Genomic DNA, 17,046 nt, shown 5'->3' with positions numbered 1-17,046 from the left:
AGCATTGCCCCCACCCAGGCTTATTGCTCCCCAGTTTATTGCTCCCGGGAAGGTCCCAATCACATGGTTGACATGTATGCCCAGACCACAGCACACTGAACTGGGTCACAGCAGCCTCAGCTGGCAGAGGGTGCAGGGGTCAGCCTGCCAGCCCAGGGCTGCTCCAGCTCAGCTCGATGTGCTGTGGAGGGGCTGGCTGGGGCATGAGGGTACTTCCATGTGGGGCTAGCTGGCAGGCAGTCTCTGCACTGAAACACGCTCATACCCCAGCCAGCCCTGTTAGCATCTACATATGCGTTGCTGAGCATGAAAAAACGCTGCAGCAGTCCAAGTCCTACCTTGCTACAGAGTTTTATTTCCTGTGCCCTAATAGCGGTGCACATGTAGGCACCGAGATGCTTACTGTGCAGTTAATAAATCAACTGCACAGTAACATTTCATGTAACCCCCCAACTAAGGGGGGTTAAAACAGCTCCCAAAACTAAAGAGCAAAGAAACCTCCAAACAGCTGAAGGGGCGCAGAGCCTCCCAGCCTAGTGCAGCAGCACCCCCCAGTGCCAGAGCTGCGCCCTGCAGGCTCATCCCTTGCTGTGTCCAGGGCTACGAACAGCAAGCTACTGGAGGGCAGGCACAACCACCCTGTGGACACAGACAGAGGGACTGACCTGCTGGCCCAGCTCTCACAGCAGAAGGTGGTGCTCCCAGCTGGGAGCCATCCTGCCTCATCAACCACCCCACATAAGCTTGGGGGATTAGGAGCAAAAAATTATGCCTCTGTCCCTTGCTTTCCCTTGCTCTGTCCCTTGCCAGTTTAGCACAAGGACTGAGCAGGGGCACTGCAGTGCACTGGCCAGCCACGATACCACACTGTCTGCAGGAGCAGGGGCATTGGGAGAGGAGCAAGTCCCCCTGCACTGGCAGCTACACCATCATTCTTACCCTAGCCTGCCCCCAAACTGTCCAGTAGTCCCATTTCCATTCCCCAGCACAGCACACAGGGGGATGCTGGCTGGACTGGTAATATCTGCCTGGCTTCAGCCTCTGCAGCATCTGAGCGCTGTGGGACGGGGGCATGTGCCAAGCATCTCTAAGGTCAAAGGTGCAGCTCAAGAGAATGCCAGCAGGCAGGGAAAGGTAAATCAGGCCCAAGCTGGCGCTGGTCCTTGGGGTTTGTTACCCCTGCTGGCTCTCCTTATCCCTGCACACAGCATGCGAAGCTCTTCGCAAGCAGCCCAGAAGAGGCACAGGTTCAGGGGCTTACTGGTTTTTCCAGGATAAATCTTCCTGGATGCGCTGGATGTCTCCCAGTGACTCAGGGCAGCTATGAATGGAAGACATTCACAGCCATGGGGGCTTTTATGTACTGGCATTAATGTGTCCCCCCTCCAGCCGGGACTTGGCTACTTAGGAAGAGTTAATCTGTTTTATGAATATACATACATATGTATGCACACATACATGCATGTATACACATGTATACACAGTCATTATCTCTAGAAGAAAAAGGTTACAGTTTTTAATGCACTCTGGGTCCAATTCAGACCTGGGTGAACTGAACTACTGCACTATGCCCCCTTGCACTAATGGGGACCCCTGCCAGGCAGAGAAGGTGCCAGGAGCCAGGAGGTGTTGGCTGCAGCTACTTAGCCTCCTCCAAGGTACAAGCTCCTAAGCCAAGAAGTTTGGAAGTACCGGGCCCCGCACAGCGCACCCTTCACAGTGCTTGTCTGTACCCTGGCCATGAACTGCACAGCACATTGCATCCCCTCTGCTGCCAGGACCAGTCCAAACCTCCCTGCTCCTGAGCCAGGAGAAGCATGGTGCAAAGCTGTGACAGACTGCTGTGGAACAACCAGGACCTCTCTGGGATGCATCATGCTGCCAGCTCCCTCCTTGGACTGATCCTGCTGGCCAAGAGATGGCAAAGAAGGAGGCAGCAGGTCTGCAGTCCTTCAAGGGTTAAAGGAAGCTACTCAGGGCAGTTAGTAGCCAAAGCAAGATGCTGCAGGTTACTGCTGCCCTCCAGTGGGCAGAACTGGCAGCACTGTCCTCATCTCCTGCTGTGCCAGTTGGCAGCTGTTCACTCCTGTGGCAGAGGTCATTGCTTTTGGGCTGGAGGGATCTGAGTGGCTCTGAGACCCTGGAGTCCAGGGCAGTGACAGTACTGCAGAGTATGCACGTACCACTTCATCACTAGAAGTGGCAGCTCTTTACAAAGCTGTCACCACCCTCTGAGCACAGATAAGCGCAGAGAGGGAACAGAATGTGCCTGAAGAGCCCCTACCCAGTCAGGTTTCCCAGGGGGGCCCTGGGGTTGCAAACTAACTTGCAGATCAGAGGGTCTGGAGAAACTGAGCTGGATGAAGCAGTGAGTTGCCAAAGGGAATGAGGCTGAGAGTCTATGTCAGCATCCCATCTCCCAGCTTACAGCCAGGGAGGAGAACGCCTACGTTAGCAAGTGCAGGATAAACTCACCCAAGGAAAGGTCCCTTCTGGTCCCCAGCAGCTACAGGATGACTCATGCCTTGAAGCTCAGAGTCAACAGCGTCTTACGTCATTATTCAACATGCTGTTAGCTCTGGTTGCAGTTCCTCTACAGAACAGCCCAACCCCTGCTCCATTCTTGACCTCAGGGACATCTTGCAGCAGCCAGTTCCCCAGGTCAGTCCCCTCTGAACCTGTATGATTTCACTGCCCTGGTCCCACAGCGCCAAGCTTCTGGGACTTCTTGTCTGATCCAAAGCATTCAACAAAAAAGAGAATTAAGAACTGGGGATTAATTAAAAAACAAAACTTTATTTGGTCCATCAGAACCTGAGTTTGAAAACCATCCATGGATAATTCATATCATACAGGGATTACGGATTTGATTTACAATTGATAAAATATCCTATGTTTCATAAGGGCTGGACAGTATTTACAGGGTTAAAAATATTCACAGCTCAGAAAGAGAATGACAAAACCAGAGAGAAAAAAAGCACAAAAAATATCCAAGTGGGGAAGGGGAGTAGACAGACTGACAAAGAAAAGTACAAACACAGTTTGGCTCGGCCAGTCCCCGTTTCCTAGGGACCAGCAGGGCCCAAGGGGCAACAGACAGATGTAGGGGGAGGACTCCTCACAGGGCACCCCCAGTCTGAGCCACCCCCATCCCAGTGAGCAGAGGTGAGGGTGAACACAAGAGGACAGGGAGACACGCCCTGTGTTTGCCAAAGAACTGAGGCATCTGGAGGGGAAACACAACACTGAGGGTCCAAAGGAAGGGCAGAATAAAACCTTGGCACTGCCAGTCCCTGCCCATGCCCAGAAGAACATCAGCCTGCCCCCAGCCTGGTCTCCAAAGTAGAGTGATGGAACTGCCATCTCCCAGGGCAAAGCACTGGTTTGGGGGAGACGAATGGGGTGCAAGCAGCCTGGGACCCAATTGTGCAGGCCTCACCCTCTCACACAGCCCTACGGGGAATCCCTTGATGTAAGTCAGGGCCCAGGGCACCTGGCTGCCTGCCTGGAGACTAAGAGCAGGGGCAGGAGCTCAGGACCTCTGCAGAAATCAGGCTGAAGGAAGGAAAGAACAGAAAGCAAAACTGACCTGCCTCTCCTTACAAGGGCTTCCAGCCCTGCCCTGCCCAAGTGACCTCCTACATTTCCCAGGAGCCTGAGTAGAAGTTACAGCAGAGCTTAAATAAAAACTGCAACCCCCCCCCAAGATTTTAATGCCAAAGGACTTGTGTTATAGGGGAGAGGCATGGCCCCATTTAGCCATGCCCTGTGCACTGCACAGGCACCCTCTCCACTCTTCCATTCCATGCAAATGGTGAGGGGCTCCCATCCATACCATCCCAGGCAGGAACAGGTCCACCCTGTCACTGACAGCATGTGCATGGGACCCAGCTGGCCAAAGAGGTAACAGCATGGGCCCCCTGGCTGGATACATTTCACCAGCAGGCTGCACCCCCAGCAGCCCCTGAGACCCACTCACCTCCATGGGAGCAGGATTTAGCCCACAGGAACTGCCGGCTTTTCTCCAACCCAGTGAATCTCAGCCTCCGCTCCCATTGGACTCACAACGCTCCTGCCTCACAGAGCCAGGCCCTGCCTGGGCAGATCTGTCTGGCCCTGCCGGCAAGTGCAAGGTTTACCTCAGGGGGAGGGGGTCTGGGAGGGACTAGATCTGTCAGCAAAGCACTGGCAGATTGAGCTGGATCCTGCTGACTCATAGCTTCATACTTTGTAGGGCTGGAAGGGACCTGAGCAGATCATCAAGTCCGACCCCCTGCCATGGCAGGAAAGAGCGCTGGGGTCAAACACCCCAGCAAGGTCGCTGCTACAAGACTCCTCAAAGCAATTATACAAAACACATCTAGAACAGTGCACAGCAATGTGTTAGACTGGGGCTGAACCCAGGCCCTCAGACCTGGGGAACTGCAACCCCCAACCCTGTGTCTGAGCCCCACATGCTGGCTGGAAACCCTGTACCCGCTACCCTGTACCTGCATCCCTCTGCCCCACACCCACTGACCCAGGCTGGCATCAACAACCCCTGTACTGGGCCTTTGCAACTGGGCTCTCACACTGGCCCCATTCCCAGACTGCTTTTACCTGGCAGGTGAATGCAACTCAGCCACCAGGGAGCAGAGGCCCAGCGGTGCTTGGAAGGGACCCTTATCCATTCTGCCCCCACCCCCCCACACCTGGGGCTGAGGCCAGATATGGAGGAGCCAGAGGAAGCAGGGCATGTGAGTGGGGGCAGTGGTTCCCCAGCTCAGGGCTCATGGCTTCTCTCCTAGTGCTGTGCTTGGTGGCCATAGTTGCATAGTAATGAGTTGAAGTGCCCTTGCTGGCACTGGGCTGGAGGCAAGCCACCCCACACTCCAAGAAGAGGCAGCAGCCCCTCGTCTGCCCCATAGCCCACAGCACAACAGAGAAAAGGACTGCTTGATGCAATTTTTGGTACAAGATGCTGTGAAAAGTAATAAGGGGCTGCCTTGAAATGAATCAGTTGCCTTCCCAGCAGTAACAAGCAGCCTCCAACTCCTGCCCACTAGGAAGAAGTTCCCTCCAAGGTACAGATCATGGCTAGGGGACAAGAGAACTACAAGTTCCACAAGCCTTTGAGGCAGAAGGCCTCAGCTGCAGGGCACAGCCGTGTGGGGAAAAAGGAGCTTCCCAGCATCTTCTATCAGACTGGGTGTATTCAATCCCAGCCTAAGCACTTTGTCCCTGCCCTCAGCCTGCCAGCCCTAGACAGAGGGACTAACATCCTCCTATTCCACGAGCCTGGCTGGGGAGGGCAATACCACACATCCATTCCACACCCTCCCACTTCCCCGTGACCCTGACACAGCTCCAGCCCACACTCCCCAGCCTCTTGGGATGTCCAACAGTCCAGTCAGCTCTGCAGGACCTATTCAGCCTTGGTAACCCTACTTTAGAGTGGCACCCAGCTGATCTCTTGCACAGCAATACCAGCTGGGCACTGGGGTTCACACAGGTGGACAAAAATTGGTCAGAGGTACATTTTTCACAGCCTTAGGGTTCTGACACTAGGGAACGGGGCTGAGTCCTGAGCATGCCATGGGGGAGGGGAGGGACCTGTTCTGCCCACTCCCCTCTCCAAGTCTTGCCAAGGTGCCCAGACTTCTTCCTGGTGAGTGGCAGTGATCCTTCCCATGAGAAGGGATGGAGAAGGGGATTGGGAGGGCCTGGACTCCAGTGGGGAGGGCCCAGATCCTGAGATTGCCATGATTCAAGCCACACTGTTGCTCCCGCACTCCTGACGGCTCCTCGTAAAGTGCGTGAGTTGGTGAGGAAGAAGGGGTGTGCAGAGACAGGGAGGATGCCAGGGGGGTCCTGAGTCCTCCTTAGCCCCAGCCCACCCCGTGGAAGTAGAGCAGGCTCACGCTCCTGCCTCCACCCCTGCAGTGGCTCAGTAATGCCAGCTGGGGAAGAGGCCCAAAGCCAAAGGGGCCAGGGACTTGATTAAAGCAAAAAGGCAGAAGCAGAAGAAGGGTGGGGAAGGCTGGGCCCTTTGTCATAGTGGCCGGGGTCCGTGCAGCCCAGCCACCTCAGGGGTAAGCAGTGGGTTGTGGGTCCCTTTTGTAGACATCCAGTCATTAAGAAAGGCTTGGGTGGCTTTGCGGTGCGCCAGGCGGTGGGTGATGGAGAACCCGGCGTTGCCTTCCAGCTGGGAGAGGATCACCAGCACTTGCCTGTGAGGAAAGAGGAGTTAATGCCTGGTCTGGCAGGGACATCCCAAACCTGATGCTGCGGGCAAGGGGACACAGTCATGTGGACTCCCTCACCAGGCTCTGCCTCTGTGGGGATTCCTTGGCCAGGGTGTTGGCAGGATGGGGTGGTTTCTCCAGCTAGGCTGGGCCCTGTGGGTTAGCCTCTGGTCAGACCACTGGCACAAGACTCTGGTGCTTCATGGGAGTTTGTGGCCCATGGCCCCACCTCTGGCAGTCTCTATGGATTTCTCCACCCCACCCTTGCCCTGCAAGCCCCCCATGCTCTCTCACCGGTGCAGAGGTGGCACACTGTCCTGGGTCTTCAGGCTGCCCCGTGTGGACACGACATTGAAGCTGTCTGTGCAGTCGCACTGGACGTGCAGGTAGGACTTGGGGTGCCGGTTCTCCACCACCACAATGAGCCCTGCCCAGCCGTGCGTCAGGTAGTAGCAGGTCATCCCCTCACGGCCCTGCCAGAGCAAACCTGCAGTCAGGTACACAGGTCCCTTCCCCTCCCCCACTGCATGGCCAGAGCACCACAGCTCAGCTGGCTCGCAGTGCCAGGCTCAGAACCGCCATGGGGAAAGCTGATACCCTTTTTTTCTCCTTTTTAAGGAAATTTTTTTGTGTCCCCAGTCAAATTAGCCAGATCAGGTCCAAATCCATTTGAATGATCCAAGAATCATATGTAGCTCTGCTACCAGCAAGTATCCTCCACCCCAGCTCGGGGCTTCAGATGCATCCAAATCCCTTGGCAGGCATCCTACGTGCAGCCCCAAGCCCAGAGACTTGGGGTTTGGATGCCCCCAAGTTTCACTTTCCTTCAGCCACATGGCCGCAGGAGCAAGCTATGGAGGAAGCTCTTGTAGGCAGTCCTGTCTTCAAGCAGACAAGAATGAACCCTCCACTACACAAAGCCATTTGTGAGGCACCTACTTGGTCAGGTGCTCTCCCCTGCCACCTTTGTGGTCTTAATGCCTGCTCCAGGGAACTCCTAGCACCCCGGTGGCACCCAAGGCATCAGCCCTGAACTCAGTGCACCAACTCAGGGCCTGACCCTCCTCAGAACACAGGGTCGGCACTTCTGGGGCCCAGCACTGTCCTGTGCTCTCCATTTCCCATGCTTGCCACTTCCCAAGAATAAGCCCACTCACTTTCCCTGTCACTGCTGTCTGGGTGCCCTGCCCACATCTCCAGAAGCCTGAGCTGCCTCCACCCTAGGGACATATGGCCTCCTGCCAACTGCTACCCCCTGGCTGGGGCACCCTGGGCATACCACTGAGCTGTACCTGCAGAAGACAGAAAATCCACTGCACCATCCTGCTCATGACACCCCAGGCTGAGGCTGAAGCAGGGTGTGAGTTGTACTGCAAAGAACCTTTCAAGGGTTTTGCCTGACATAGAAGGGTCTGGTTTTCCCCAACCAGGGGCAGGCTCCTTAGCTGGAGGGATCAGGGACAGTAGGGGACATGAGTGGTGACTGGGTCATCAAAGACAGGGAGAAGAAGGGGCAAAGCCAGCAGTCTTCAGCTATGCAGGGGCTGCACTCAGTGACCCCACAGGTCTCAGGTTCCTACAGCTCTGGTCTCACACCAGTGACACAGGCTGGTCCATTGGTGCCATCTAGTGGCGCCCTAAGGAGGTGCATGTCTGCCCTGCTGGCAGTATGGCAGGGACAGAGGCATCCAGCCCAGACCAACGGTACACCCCCAGGGCATGGCTTTCCTGCCCCACTGCAAAGTGCTTCTGCAGGGTGCCCTGGCTCAGCTGCAACCCTCTCCCACCCTGGGGCCCAGGTAGGCATTACCTACCTCGTGCCGTTCACCCTTGTTCTCAGTCAGCAGGATGATGGCATCGGCCAGCGTGGTGGGCTGTGCTTCAATCTGCTCCACCATCACCAGGCGGGAGCTGTAGATGGCGAGGATGTAGCTGGAGGAGTCAGCTGTGGTGCGCCCGCTGCTGCTGGTGGGGCTAGAGACTGGGGAGACACAGATGGATTCGGGGGGCGCACTACCAGGTCCCCACTTCCTGGGATCATCTCTGGGATTCCTGTTAACTGCTGCCATACTAATGCCGCCTCCAGATAGTGGGCCTGCTGCACAGGACACCCTGCTCCCCTGGCACTGCACACTCCCTTCTCCAGCTGCTCAGAGGCCTGCAAACACTGATGAGTGACCTCTCTCAGCACCAGAAACAAGGCCTTGCTAACACCACTGCACAAAGGCAGAAACTGAGGCATCACAGGACGACATAACTTGACCCAGGTCACATAGTGAATCAGCAGCAGAACCAAGGATAGAGCCCAGGAATCCTGATGCCCAAATTGTGTCTGTAGTGGCAAACTGGGGGAATGGCAAGGATACCAGCCTAGCTGGCAAACAGCTGTGGGATGGCGGGCCTGGATGTGGGAGAGAGAGCTCTCTGCCCAGAGGGGAGTAGATTGGCAAAGCACAGTGGGCTTCCTACAGGCCTGGCCAACTCCCTCCAGCAAAATCGCAGAGCCACCTCCCCACCTCTAGCACTGGCCACAGACCCAGGGAGTGGGGAGCCTGAGATTCTCTGATCACTGCTTGCCTGAACCCATGTACTGTAGCTTCCCAGGGCAACCCTCAGCCCCACCTGCTGGACTGGAGACAGGTAATAAATTGGGTTGGGCAGAAAGACTTATTGTGGTGGTGGAGAACCGGCACCCCAAGTCCTATCTGCCAGAATAGCCAGAGTTACACCCCCTAGCTCCTTCCCGAATGTGCTGTCTGCTGGTTTCACTCTCCCGACCCCATTCTCCTCCACCCTGAGCCGGCCACTACAACCAGTCATGTGCCTCACCCTGGGCGGAGGCCGTGTTCCAGTGGTTGAAGGCACAACACACAACTGCGTACTCGCCAGGCTCCAGCATGACATCACAGTTCACAAACTTCTTCACTGCCCGCTTGCTGTGCGCCATCAGCCGGCCCAGGCTCAGCTTGTTCCCACTGGTAAACGTGGCCCGGAATACCATGATGCACAGGTCTAGCAAATGGTTGTCCATCATGTCAGAGCGCCTGCAAGGCGGGAACAACTCAGGTGTGATCCATGCCCTGGCTTCCTCTGCCCTTGCGCAGCAATCAGATGAAATTTAACAAGGACAGGTACAAGGTCCAGCACTTGGGACACAGTAATTGCATGCACAAAATACAGACTGGGGAGTGAATGGCTAAGCTGCAGTACTGCAGGGAAGGACCTCAGGGTTACAGTAGACCATAAGATAAATATGAGCCGACAGTATGCTCTTATTGCAAAAAAAGTTAACAGCATCCTGGGTTGTATTAACAGTAATGACATTTGCAAATCAAGGGAAGTGATCTGCTCACTCTATTCAGCACTCGTGAGGCCTCACCCAGCTCCTGTGTCCAGTTTTGGACCCCATACTTCAATAAGGATGTGGATTGTTTGGAAAGAATCCAATGCAGCACAACAAAAATTATTAGGGGTTTCAGAGTCAAGACTTATGAAGAAAGGCTGAAAGAGCTAGGGCAATTTAGTCTGAAGAGAAAAGACTGAGGGGGCATCTGATAACAGTCTTCAAATACCAGAAGGGTGACTACAGAGAGAATGGGAATAGGCTTTTCTCTGTGGCTGTAGAAGACAGGACTAAGAGCAATGGCCTCAAGCTGCAGCAGGGGAGATTTAGGTTTGACATTACAATGAACTTTCTGACTATGAGGGTGGTCAACCATTGGAACAAGCTACCTAGAGAAACTGGACTCTCCATCCTTGGAAGGTTTCAAAAGCAAATTACACAGACACTTGGCTGAGACAGTTTAGTCAGGGATGATCCTACCTTGAGCAAGGGGCCGTGACAAATGACCTGTGAGGTCTCTTCCAGCCCTACTTTCCCATGATCCTATAATTCCATTGTGGTAGGAAAAGAATGGGGCTGCTCTGTGTAAACCATGGGCTTATCCAGGCCCTGCCATCAGGTGGGTTAAGTTCTGCAGAGGCATTTCAGGCCCTGTTGCCATGTGACATTGGAGGTGCTGTAGGCTCAGAGCAGAACTGATTCTCCCACTGCTTCACAAGCCTGTACACCAGATAAGGCCAGCTGAGACTGGTCTCATACCTGGGCTGCTCCAGACACTTGGGAGAGGAATGCAGCTGTCTGTAACCACCCCTCCTGCAAAAGAATCCCAAAAGTCTTTCTGCCCAAAGAAGCAGGTAAGACTGTAATTCTGTTTGCTGGTGGGGCAACTCAGGCAGAGAGAGGGACAGTGCCTTGCCAAAGGAGCCTGGGAATGAAATCCAGGACTCCTAATTTCTGGCATCCTGCCTTAGCCTGTGGCCCATTCTGCCTGCTGCAGGTGTTTCGCTGATTGTAGGGCAGGCACAAGTGCCAGGCCCTGTTTCCTGGCTCACCTGCTGCCTTCCTGGAAGAGGGCGAACTCCAGTGTGGCACGCTCCAGCACTGTCAGCGAGGTCACTGTGACAGGCCCACTGGCCTTGTTGGGGAAGGTACCCTGTACTCGAACCTCATGCCAATCTGAATGCAGCTTGCAGATGTCCACTGAATCGAAATACCTGTGGGCAGGGGACGGACATTACTGTTGACCCAAACAACAGCACCAGCAGCGCCAAACCCACCTGACAAAATCCCAACCTTGTCCCCACACCGGCCATGCTGGATGCCACTCTCAAAGCAAAGCCCTCAAACAAGCACTTTGGGGACAATGGAGGGTGCCTGGAAGGGGAAGCTCACACCCCTTGTTTCAGTAAAGCTTTGTTTCAGGCTTTGCAGGAGGGTTGGTCAATGGCCAGATATCTCAGGCATGAATGGAAAGACCACTGGGCTCAGCCCGAGGCACCCCTAGAACTAGGTTAAGCCCTTACAGGGCTGCAGAGAGCTGCTGTGGTGTGGAAAGCTGAATTTGCCTCCAGTGGCCTGGCCAGTAAGCACTCAGTGATGACAAAACCCACCTGTGACCAAAATGTTCCAGCACCTCTTGGTGTGGGAAAAACCCAAGGGCTCCAGGTGGAAAGAGTAAGTGTGGAAGAGACTGAGAAAGGGAAAAGGAGGAAAGCAGCACTCAGGTGTGCAGGCAGGGCAATTAAGAGCCATTACCCCAAACCTGTGCAGCCCCTCCTCTTGCCAAGGATCCCCAAAGGATCCCACAGGGGTGGAGAAGGGAGAGGGCTCCTCTTCCTCCAGGCAGCAGTGAGCCAACTGACACTAGGTGGCTCCAGAGCTTAGCATTTAGAGAAGAGCGATCCTGGAGGCACAGCCCAGGGAACCTCTACCAGGTCATACAACAGGAGCCCTCCTCTCCCCCAGCCCTACACAGAGCCCCACGCCACCTGCTTACAGACTGCAACAGACCCAGCAACTGCTGGGAATGACAGTGTTTCCCCACATAATTGGCAACACATGCCCAGGAATTGCCAGCATCACACCTGCCAGAGCCCATCTCTACAAAACTCCTTCCCACATGCTGCCCATCTCCAGTCCTGCTTAAAGCATTAGGTCCAGCTTGGTGATAGCCTGAGGCAACATGGGTGAGCAGTAAGCAGTACAAAGGGCCCATACACTGCCCTGGTGTGGCTCACCATGCTCCCACTTCCCCACAGACTGATCTAAGACAGTGACAGGGACAACAATGCTGAGTCCGGTCAGCTGAAAAAGGCCCAGGTGCCAGCATAAGGGGTGCCTTTCTGCCCTGTGTTACCTGATGAAATCGCTGTACTCCATCCAGAAGACGCCCTCGCTGCTCCCGTGCGGCATCAGATCGTGTCGCAGGTGTGTTGGCCAGTGAGGCCACTCGTCGGACCAGTCACCATTCCAGGAGAACCGGCCCCAAGGGTTACGGAGCCGTAGGAGCCTGGCAGGGCAGAAGCACAGACACGTGGAATTGGGAGGGATGCAGTCGTGCTGGGTGAGGGGCAGCTGTGAGCCCCAGGGCCTGTTCGTCACCCAGGAGATGGAGTCTTGACAACAGGCAGAATCCTGGGAACCACAGGGCCCAAAGCCTGGCCTGGCCCAGTACAGGCAAGGGCTGTGCAACCCTCCCCAAGCCCTTCTGCCAGCACACTAGGATCCCACACTGCACCAGCCCTGGGCTTCCACACACAGTCCAAAATCTCAGCTCTGGAGAGGCCACTGGCCCTAAAGAACCAAGCAGTGGATGTTTTGGATGAATGCATCACAGCAAACACTTTAACAGTGGCCCAAGCTGGAGTCACTGAAAGCAAGCCTCTAGGAACAGCACCTGCCACAGTGCCCTTGAATGGTAACAAGGACAATGCATCGGATGTGTCCAGCTCCATCCCCAGGCCTGAACAACCTCAGAGAAAGCATCTGCATTACGCTGCCCCTCAGGGAGGCCATGTGAGAAAACCTACTGTGGGTTCCTTCTCCCCTCACCCTGAAAGATCAAAGGGGCTGGTTTCACTGGATCTGGCCCAGCTAATAGCCAGGGGGGCAGGAGGCTGCCCTGGTGACTCAGCAGTGCACTAAGGTGCAAACAAATTTGTGCAACCCCAAGACATGCAGTAAAACATCTGCTGCCACATGGAGGGGAGACCTAGCGACTGGTTTCCTGGGGTCCCCGGGTGTCCCAGTTAAAAGGGGATGGGACCTCCAGCATCCAGTTCAGCATGGATTCTCCCTTATCTCAGCATCCCACCCACAGCCTCCTGATACCCCTTCTCTTTTCTGCAGGATTCCAGATGGCCTCAACACTGACAGCTTGTTCCCAGCCACAGCCTGGCTCTCTCACGCACCAGGGGCTACTGATGAAGTCTCTAACTCTCCTGTCCCAACAGCAGGCTGACCCTGCCCCGCTTGGGGACTTGGCCCCCACACCCTGAAGCTGCAGATAGGTTGCTTGAATGTCTCTGATATGTTACCTGAAGCCTTGCACGTCCCGTACATCCAATATGGAGTAAGCGTGCCGCGGGCGAAGGCCCATGCTCTCGTAGGCTGCGTCATCCACTTTCATGTTTCCACCACCACAGGATGCGCCCATTAGAAACCTGCAGTGGGGACCAAGGGAAGAGGAAGGAGAAACAATGGAGATTGGCATCACCTTCTTGGTACCAACGGGACATAGGATGAGCTGGATGTGACCCCTCTACCTGAGCCAGGGTTAGTCAGCCATTCTCAATCCCCTGGTGGAAGTTCCCACTGTTACTGTAACAGATGCCCTGTTGCTGGCCATGATGCAGGCCAGGACTGCTGGAGCCAGCCACTTCTACTCCACTCTTAGGAGCTTTCACTCTCTGCTCTGACGCCATCCCACCAACCTCTGCCACAGCTTATGGCCTGTGCAGTGAACTGACAAACCTGCCTGAGAGGCAGAGCTCTCTAGCATTTCAACAATGCGCTGTAATTCACTCTGAGGTCAATAAAGACCCTGGAGGTGTGAGCTTCCCCACAACAGCACTCTAACTCTCTTACTTTTTTTAAACTTCAGCATATGAAAGAGAGACCCAGCTCTGCCCCACACATAGCCCTCTACCAGCTCTTCAATCCTAACACTACACAGGCAGAGCAGCATTGAGAGGAGACTCAAAAACAGCAGCCACTGGGAGTGAGGATGGATGCAGCCAAGGCAGCCAGGGAAAACCATGTTCTATGTACCACAGAAAAGCCAGGGAAGGCTTTGCCCAGAACCAACAGTCTCAGATAGGTCATTAGAGTTGAACCACAAACACCATCCTGATGCCTTCTCCTCACAGATCCACCCTTGCCTTGAGCTTGCCAGGGTGTAAGGCATTATTCACACTCTAAGCCAGGCTCATCATCCTGGCTCACCTCTTCTCCCTGTCAGAGAAGAGCTGGCTTTGACCCAGCCATTGCCAATATCTGTGGGTTGGGCCACATCAAAGAGGCATGCAGAAGAGGAGGCAGCAACCACCCTAGCTACTTGCCTGGTGATACAGCCTGATGAGACTGCAGGCCCTCACATACAACACTCCTGTCTGCTTGGATTGAGAAATAAACCCAAACCACGCTGGAGGCTAGCATTATCCTGGGTCACACCATTATAGTCACAGAAAAGCAACACATGCTGGGATAGGGAGTCTCCACATACATGCAGTACACACACGATAAAACTGATGGCAGTCAATGCACTGTATTGCACAACATTATGGGTCACGTGGTCTGGTTTAGCCCCTCTGGTTTCAATTCTAATGGAAATAACCCTGTTTTCCATAGCTCAGCAGCATCTCTGACACCTAGCAATCCAATTTCCTTCCCACACCACTCAGCCTGAATCTTCCAAAAATGCTCTTAACTGCAGATCCACATGGGCCCTCTCTCCTCCTAGTCTTGTTTAGCTCTGGACTGACTTCACTCCTAATTGCAGCTTGTTACAGATAGCAGAGCTGTTATAACCCAGTAGGGGAATCTGCAGGGTCAGGCCTGCTGTAACACAGGAGACTGGAAAATAAAACTTGATCAAAGCAAAAACAAAGTTAGGTTAATCATCAGCCATTTAGAAACCCACAAAGAATGACACTAATTATGGATGGGAAACTCATCAGGGTTTTATCTTCAATATGAAAACAAACAAGGGGAAATTAATTTCCTAGCACTACACCCATGGGCCTTCTGGCAGCATCTAAGATGGCTGCCAAGTGTAACAGGTTACAACCTGAGTCAACACTATCCTCTCTTCTCTGAGCAATATGAATGAAAGCTGCCACCCTAGCCTCTCTTCTAGGATCTCAATGCTCCTGACAACTCGCATGAACCCCTCCCGCCTCGTCTTACCCAGCCTCCTTAGAACTCAGCATTTTGGCCCAGATGAGGTCAGTGTCAATGGGCTCCTCGCGAGGGTTAGTGGAGCTGACCTGCAGCATCAGGCTCTCGCAAGGGGCGCCGGTTAGCGTAGCCAGGCCTTCAATAGCACGCCCTGCCTGGAGGGCAAAGTACGAACCATGTAGCTTGGCCAGAGCCTTCTCAATGAGGGCTACCCACAGCTGCTTCCTCTGGGCCTGCAAAAGGGATAGAGACAGGGTACAATTCACATGGCAGCTCCACAAAGAAACAGAAGATAACACCTGAACACAAAACAGGCATGGATCCCCTCAGGCCAGGCAGGATACTTGCACTAAAGCTACCATGGTCTGCTTATCCAGAGTCAGCAAGAAGCCAGCAATGGTGGTAGTCACAGTGAGTTACTTATGGGGCCAAATGAGATCTGTACATGATCTGATCAGCATCTTGTGCCCAGGAAGTGATTTTCCCCTCTCCCACTCTGGAAATGCATTGGAGCAGAGACAAGAGGCTGCAATTGCTTTACAGCCTGCATGGTGCATTGCACTGCACTGTAAATATATATTTGGACAGTTCTTTCAAATGCAGGCATTATTTCCATGACAGGCTAATGGCCCCATTTCCCAGTAAATCTAGTTTTAGGAATGTCTAATAAGAAAAGGGGATTTCATATACATCCTGAATGCCTGGATTTCAAATGCTCCCCTCCCACCCTCCCTCCTTCCCACCCACAATGGCTCCCTGGATTAGGCAGCTGAGAGAATATTTGGAGATGGAACCAATTACATTTCACACAACGGTGAGGCGAGGCTCTTCAAGGACGAGTGGATGACAGCACGGAGATATTAGAGACACTGAGGCAAACTTTTCTCACCCATGGCATGGGGACAATGTGGAGACTTAATTAGATTTAGCACACTTTACAAATGGAGCTTACCCTTAAGTCGTTTTGATATGGTGGTAGGCTGACGCTCTGGCATCGTTATGCTGATTATATGTTCATAAATAAATTCAGGGAATACATTACACTCATGAAAGCAACCAGCCCTTGTTCAAAGATTCCACCAGGAGTGACAGCTAAGCCACGCTGAACAGTCTCTACTGCTGTTGTCTTGGTAGCACCCAGCAGGATGGGGCTCTGGCCTGGGACCGAGGCTCCTATGTGCTACCTCAAATACATCAGCATGTGGCATACAGCTTATGAGATGACTGAAACTCACTGCAGATACATAAGAAAACAAATCCCAGCCCCAAGGGGTTTACAGTCTAAGGAGAGTAAACAGCAGACAAACAATAAGTGAAGGGGTCAAACCAAGAAATGAAGCCGCAGAGGTGCTATTTGGTGCAAGTTTTGTTAGCCTGTATGTTTACACATTTGAAACTGTAACAGAAATCACTACCTGCTGGCAGCCTGGCTTATCTTACAGCATTTTCTGCAGCAGGAATGTACATATTTTGAGATCCACAGGTGAAAAGGAAAGCAACATTCAACTGCTATTTGCCTTGGATGACTTGGGGAGATTAAAAGGTAATATGCCAGAAAGGAGGGGTAAACTGGGGTTGAACCTTTTGGGCTGGAAAAAAAGAGCTGGGAAGGCCAGAAAATGCTTATTGTTTGTTCTGATTTAAAAATTCCTCTTCTCCCATCACCATCGAAACTTCTATTTATTTCTTTTTGAAAATCCATGCAAGTGTGCCCCGAGGTGATACTACTTTAACATTTTGGCTTTTTGTTCATGTTGAGTAACACTTAATGTTGAATAACACTTAACACTCAAATGCTTAAGAAACATTCAGGAAAAAATTCTTTTTCCTAAAAATGTGACACCACATATCTTCAGCCAAAGGCAGACAAAGCTCAGTCTACACGCAAGACTTCCAACAACACCTCCAGCAAAAGCAGGAAAGGCAGACTTGACATTTTTGTGACAGAAAGAAGTAGATTTAAAAAAATCTTATTCTGATAGTAAATACATAAATAAGGCTCTCATCAGCCTTTTCCTATGCATACACCTATGACTGCCATTTGCAGGTTACCTTGAAGCCTATACCCTTAAAACTGCATCA

The 17,046-nt window shown here is 53.3% G+C and overlaps 1 protein-coding gene across 4 annotated transcripts in view; it reads right to left on the bottom strand.

The window, feature by feature from the left end:
- Positions 1-2,776: 2,776 nt before the first annotated feature.
- CAPN15 (calpain 15) overlaps positions 2,777-17,046 on the bottom strand; it is a 77,920-nt gene continuing 63,650 nt past the window's right edge. For all 4 annotated transcript variants that reach the window (XM_090023949.1, XM_090023950.1, XM_090023951.1 and 1 more), the window contains 8 exons: positions 14,974-15,197; positions 13,104-13,229; positions 11,924-12,076; positions 10,620-10,781; positions 9,054-9,268; positions 8,039-8,205; positions 6,519-6,697; positions 2,777-6,209 (listed from right to left, as the gene is read on the bottom strand). In XM_090023949.1, coding sequence (XP_089880075.1) covers positions 6,032-6,209; positions 6,519-6,697; positions 8,039-8,205; positions 9,054-9,268; positions 10,620-10,781; positions 11,924-12,076; positions 13,104-13,229; positions 14,974-15,197 — 1,404 coding nt within the window. In that variant the 3' untranslated portion in view covers positions 2,777-6,031. The remainder of the gene's footprint in view (positions 6,210-6,518; positions 6,698-8,038; positions 8,206-9,053; positions 9,269-10,619; positions 10,782-11,923; positions 12,077-13,103; positions 13,230-14,973; positions 15,198-17,046) is intronic.

The sequence above is a fragment of the Crocodylus siamensis genome, chromosome 12 (assembly GCF_052110815.1).
Source record: "Crocodylus siamensis isolate JL-2025a chromosome 12, ASM5211081v1, whole genome shotgun sequence".
Lineage (NCBI taxonomy): Eukaryota > Metazoa > Chordata > Crocodylia > Crocodylidae > Crocodylus > Crocodylus siamensis.
This window is presented reverse-complemented; position numbering and strand designations above follow the sequence as displayed.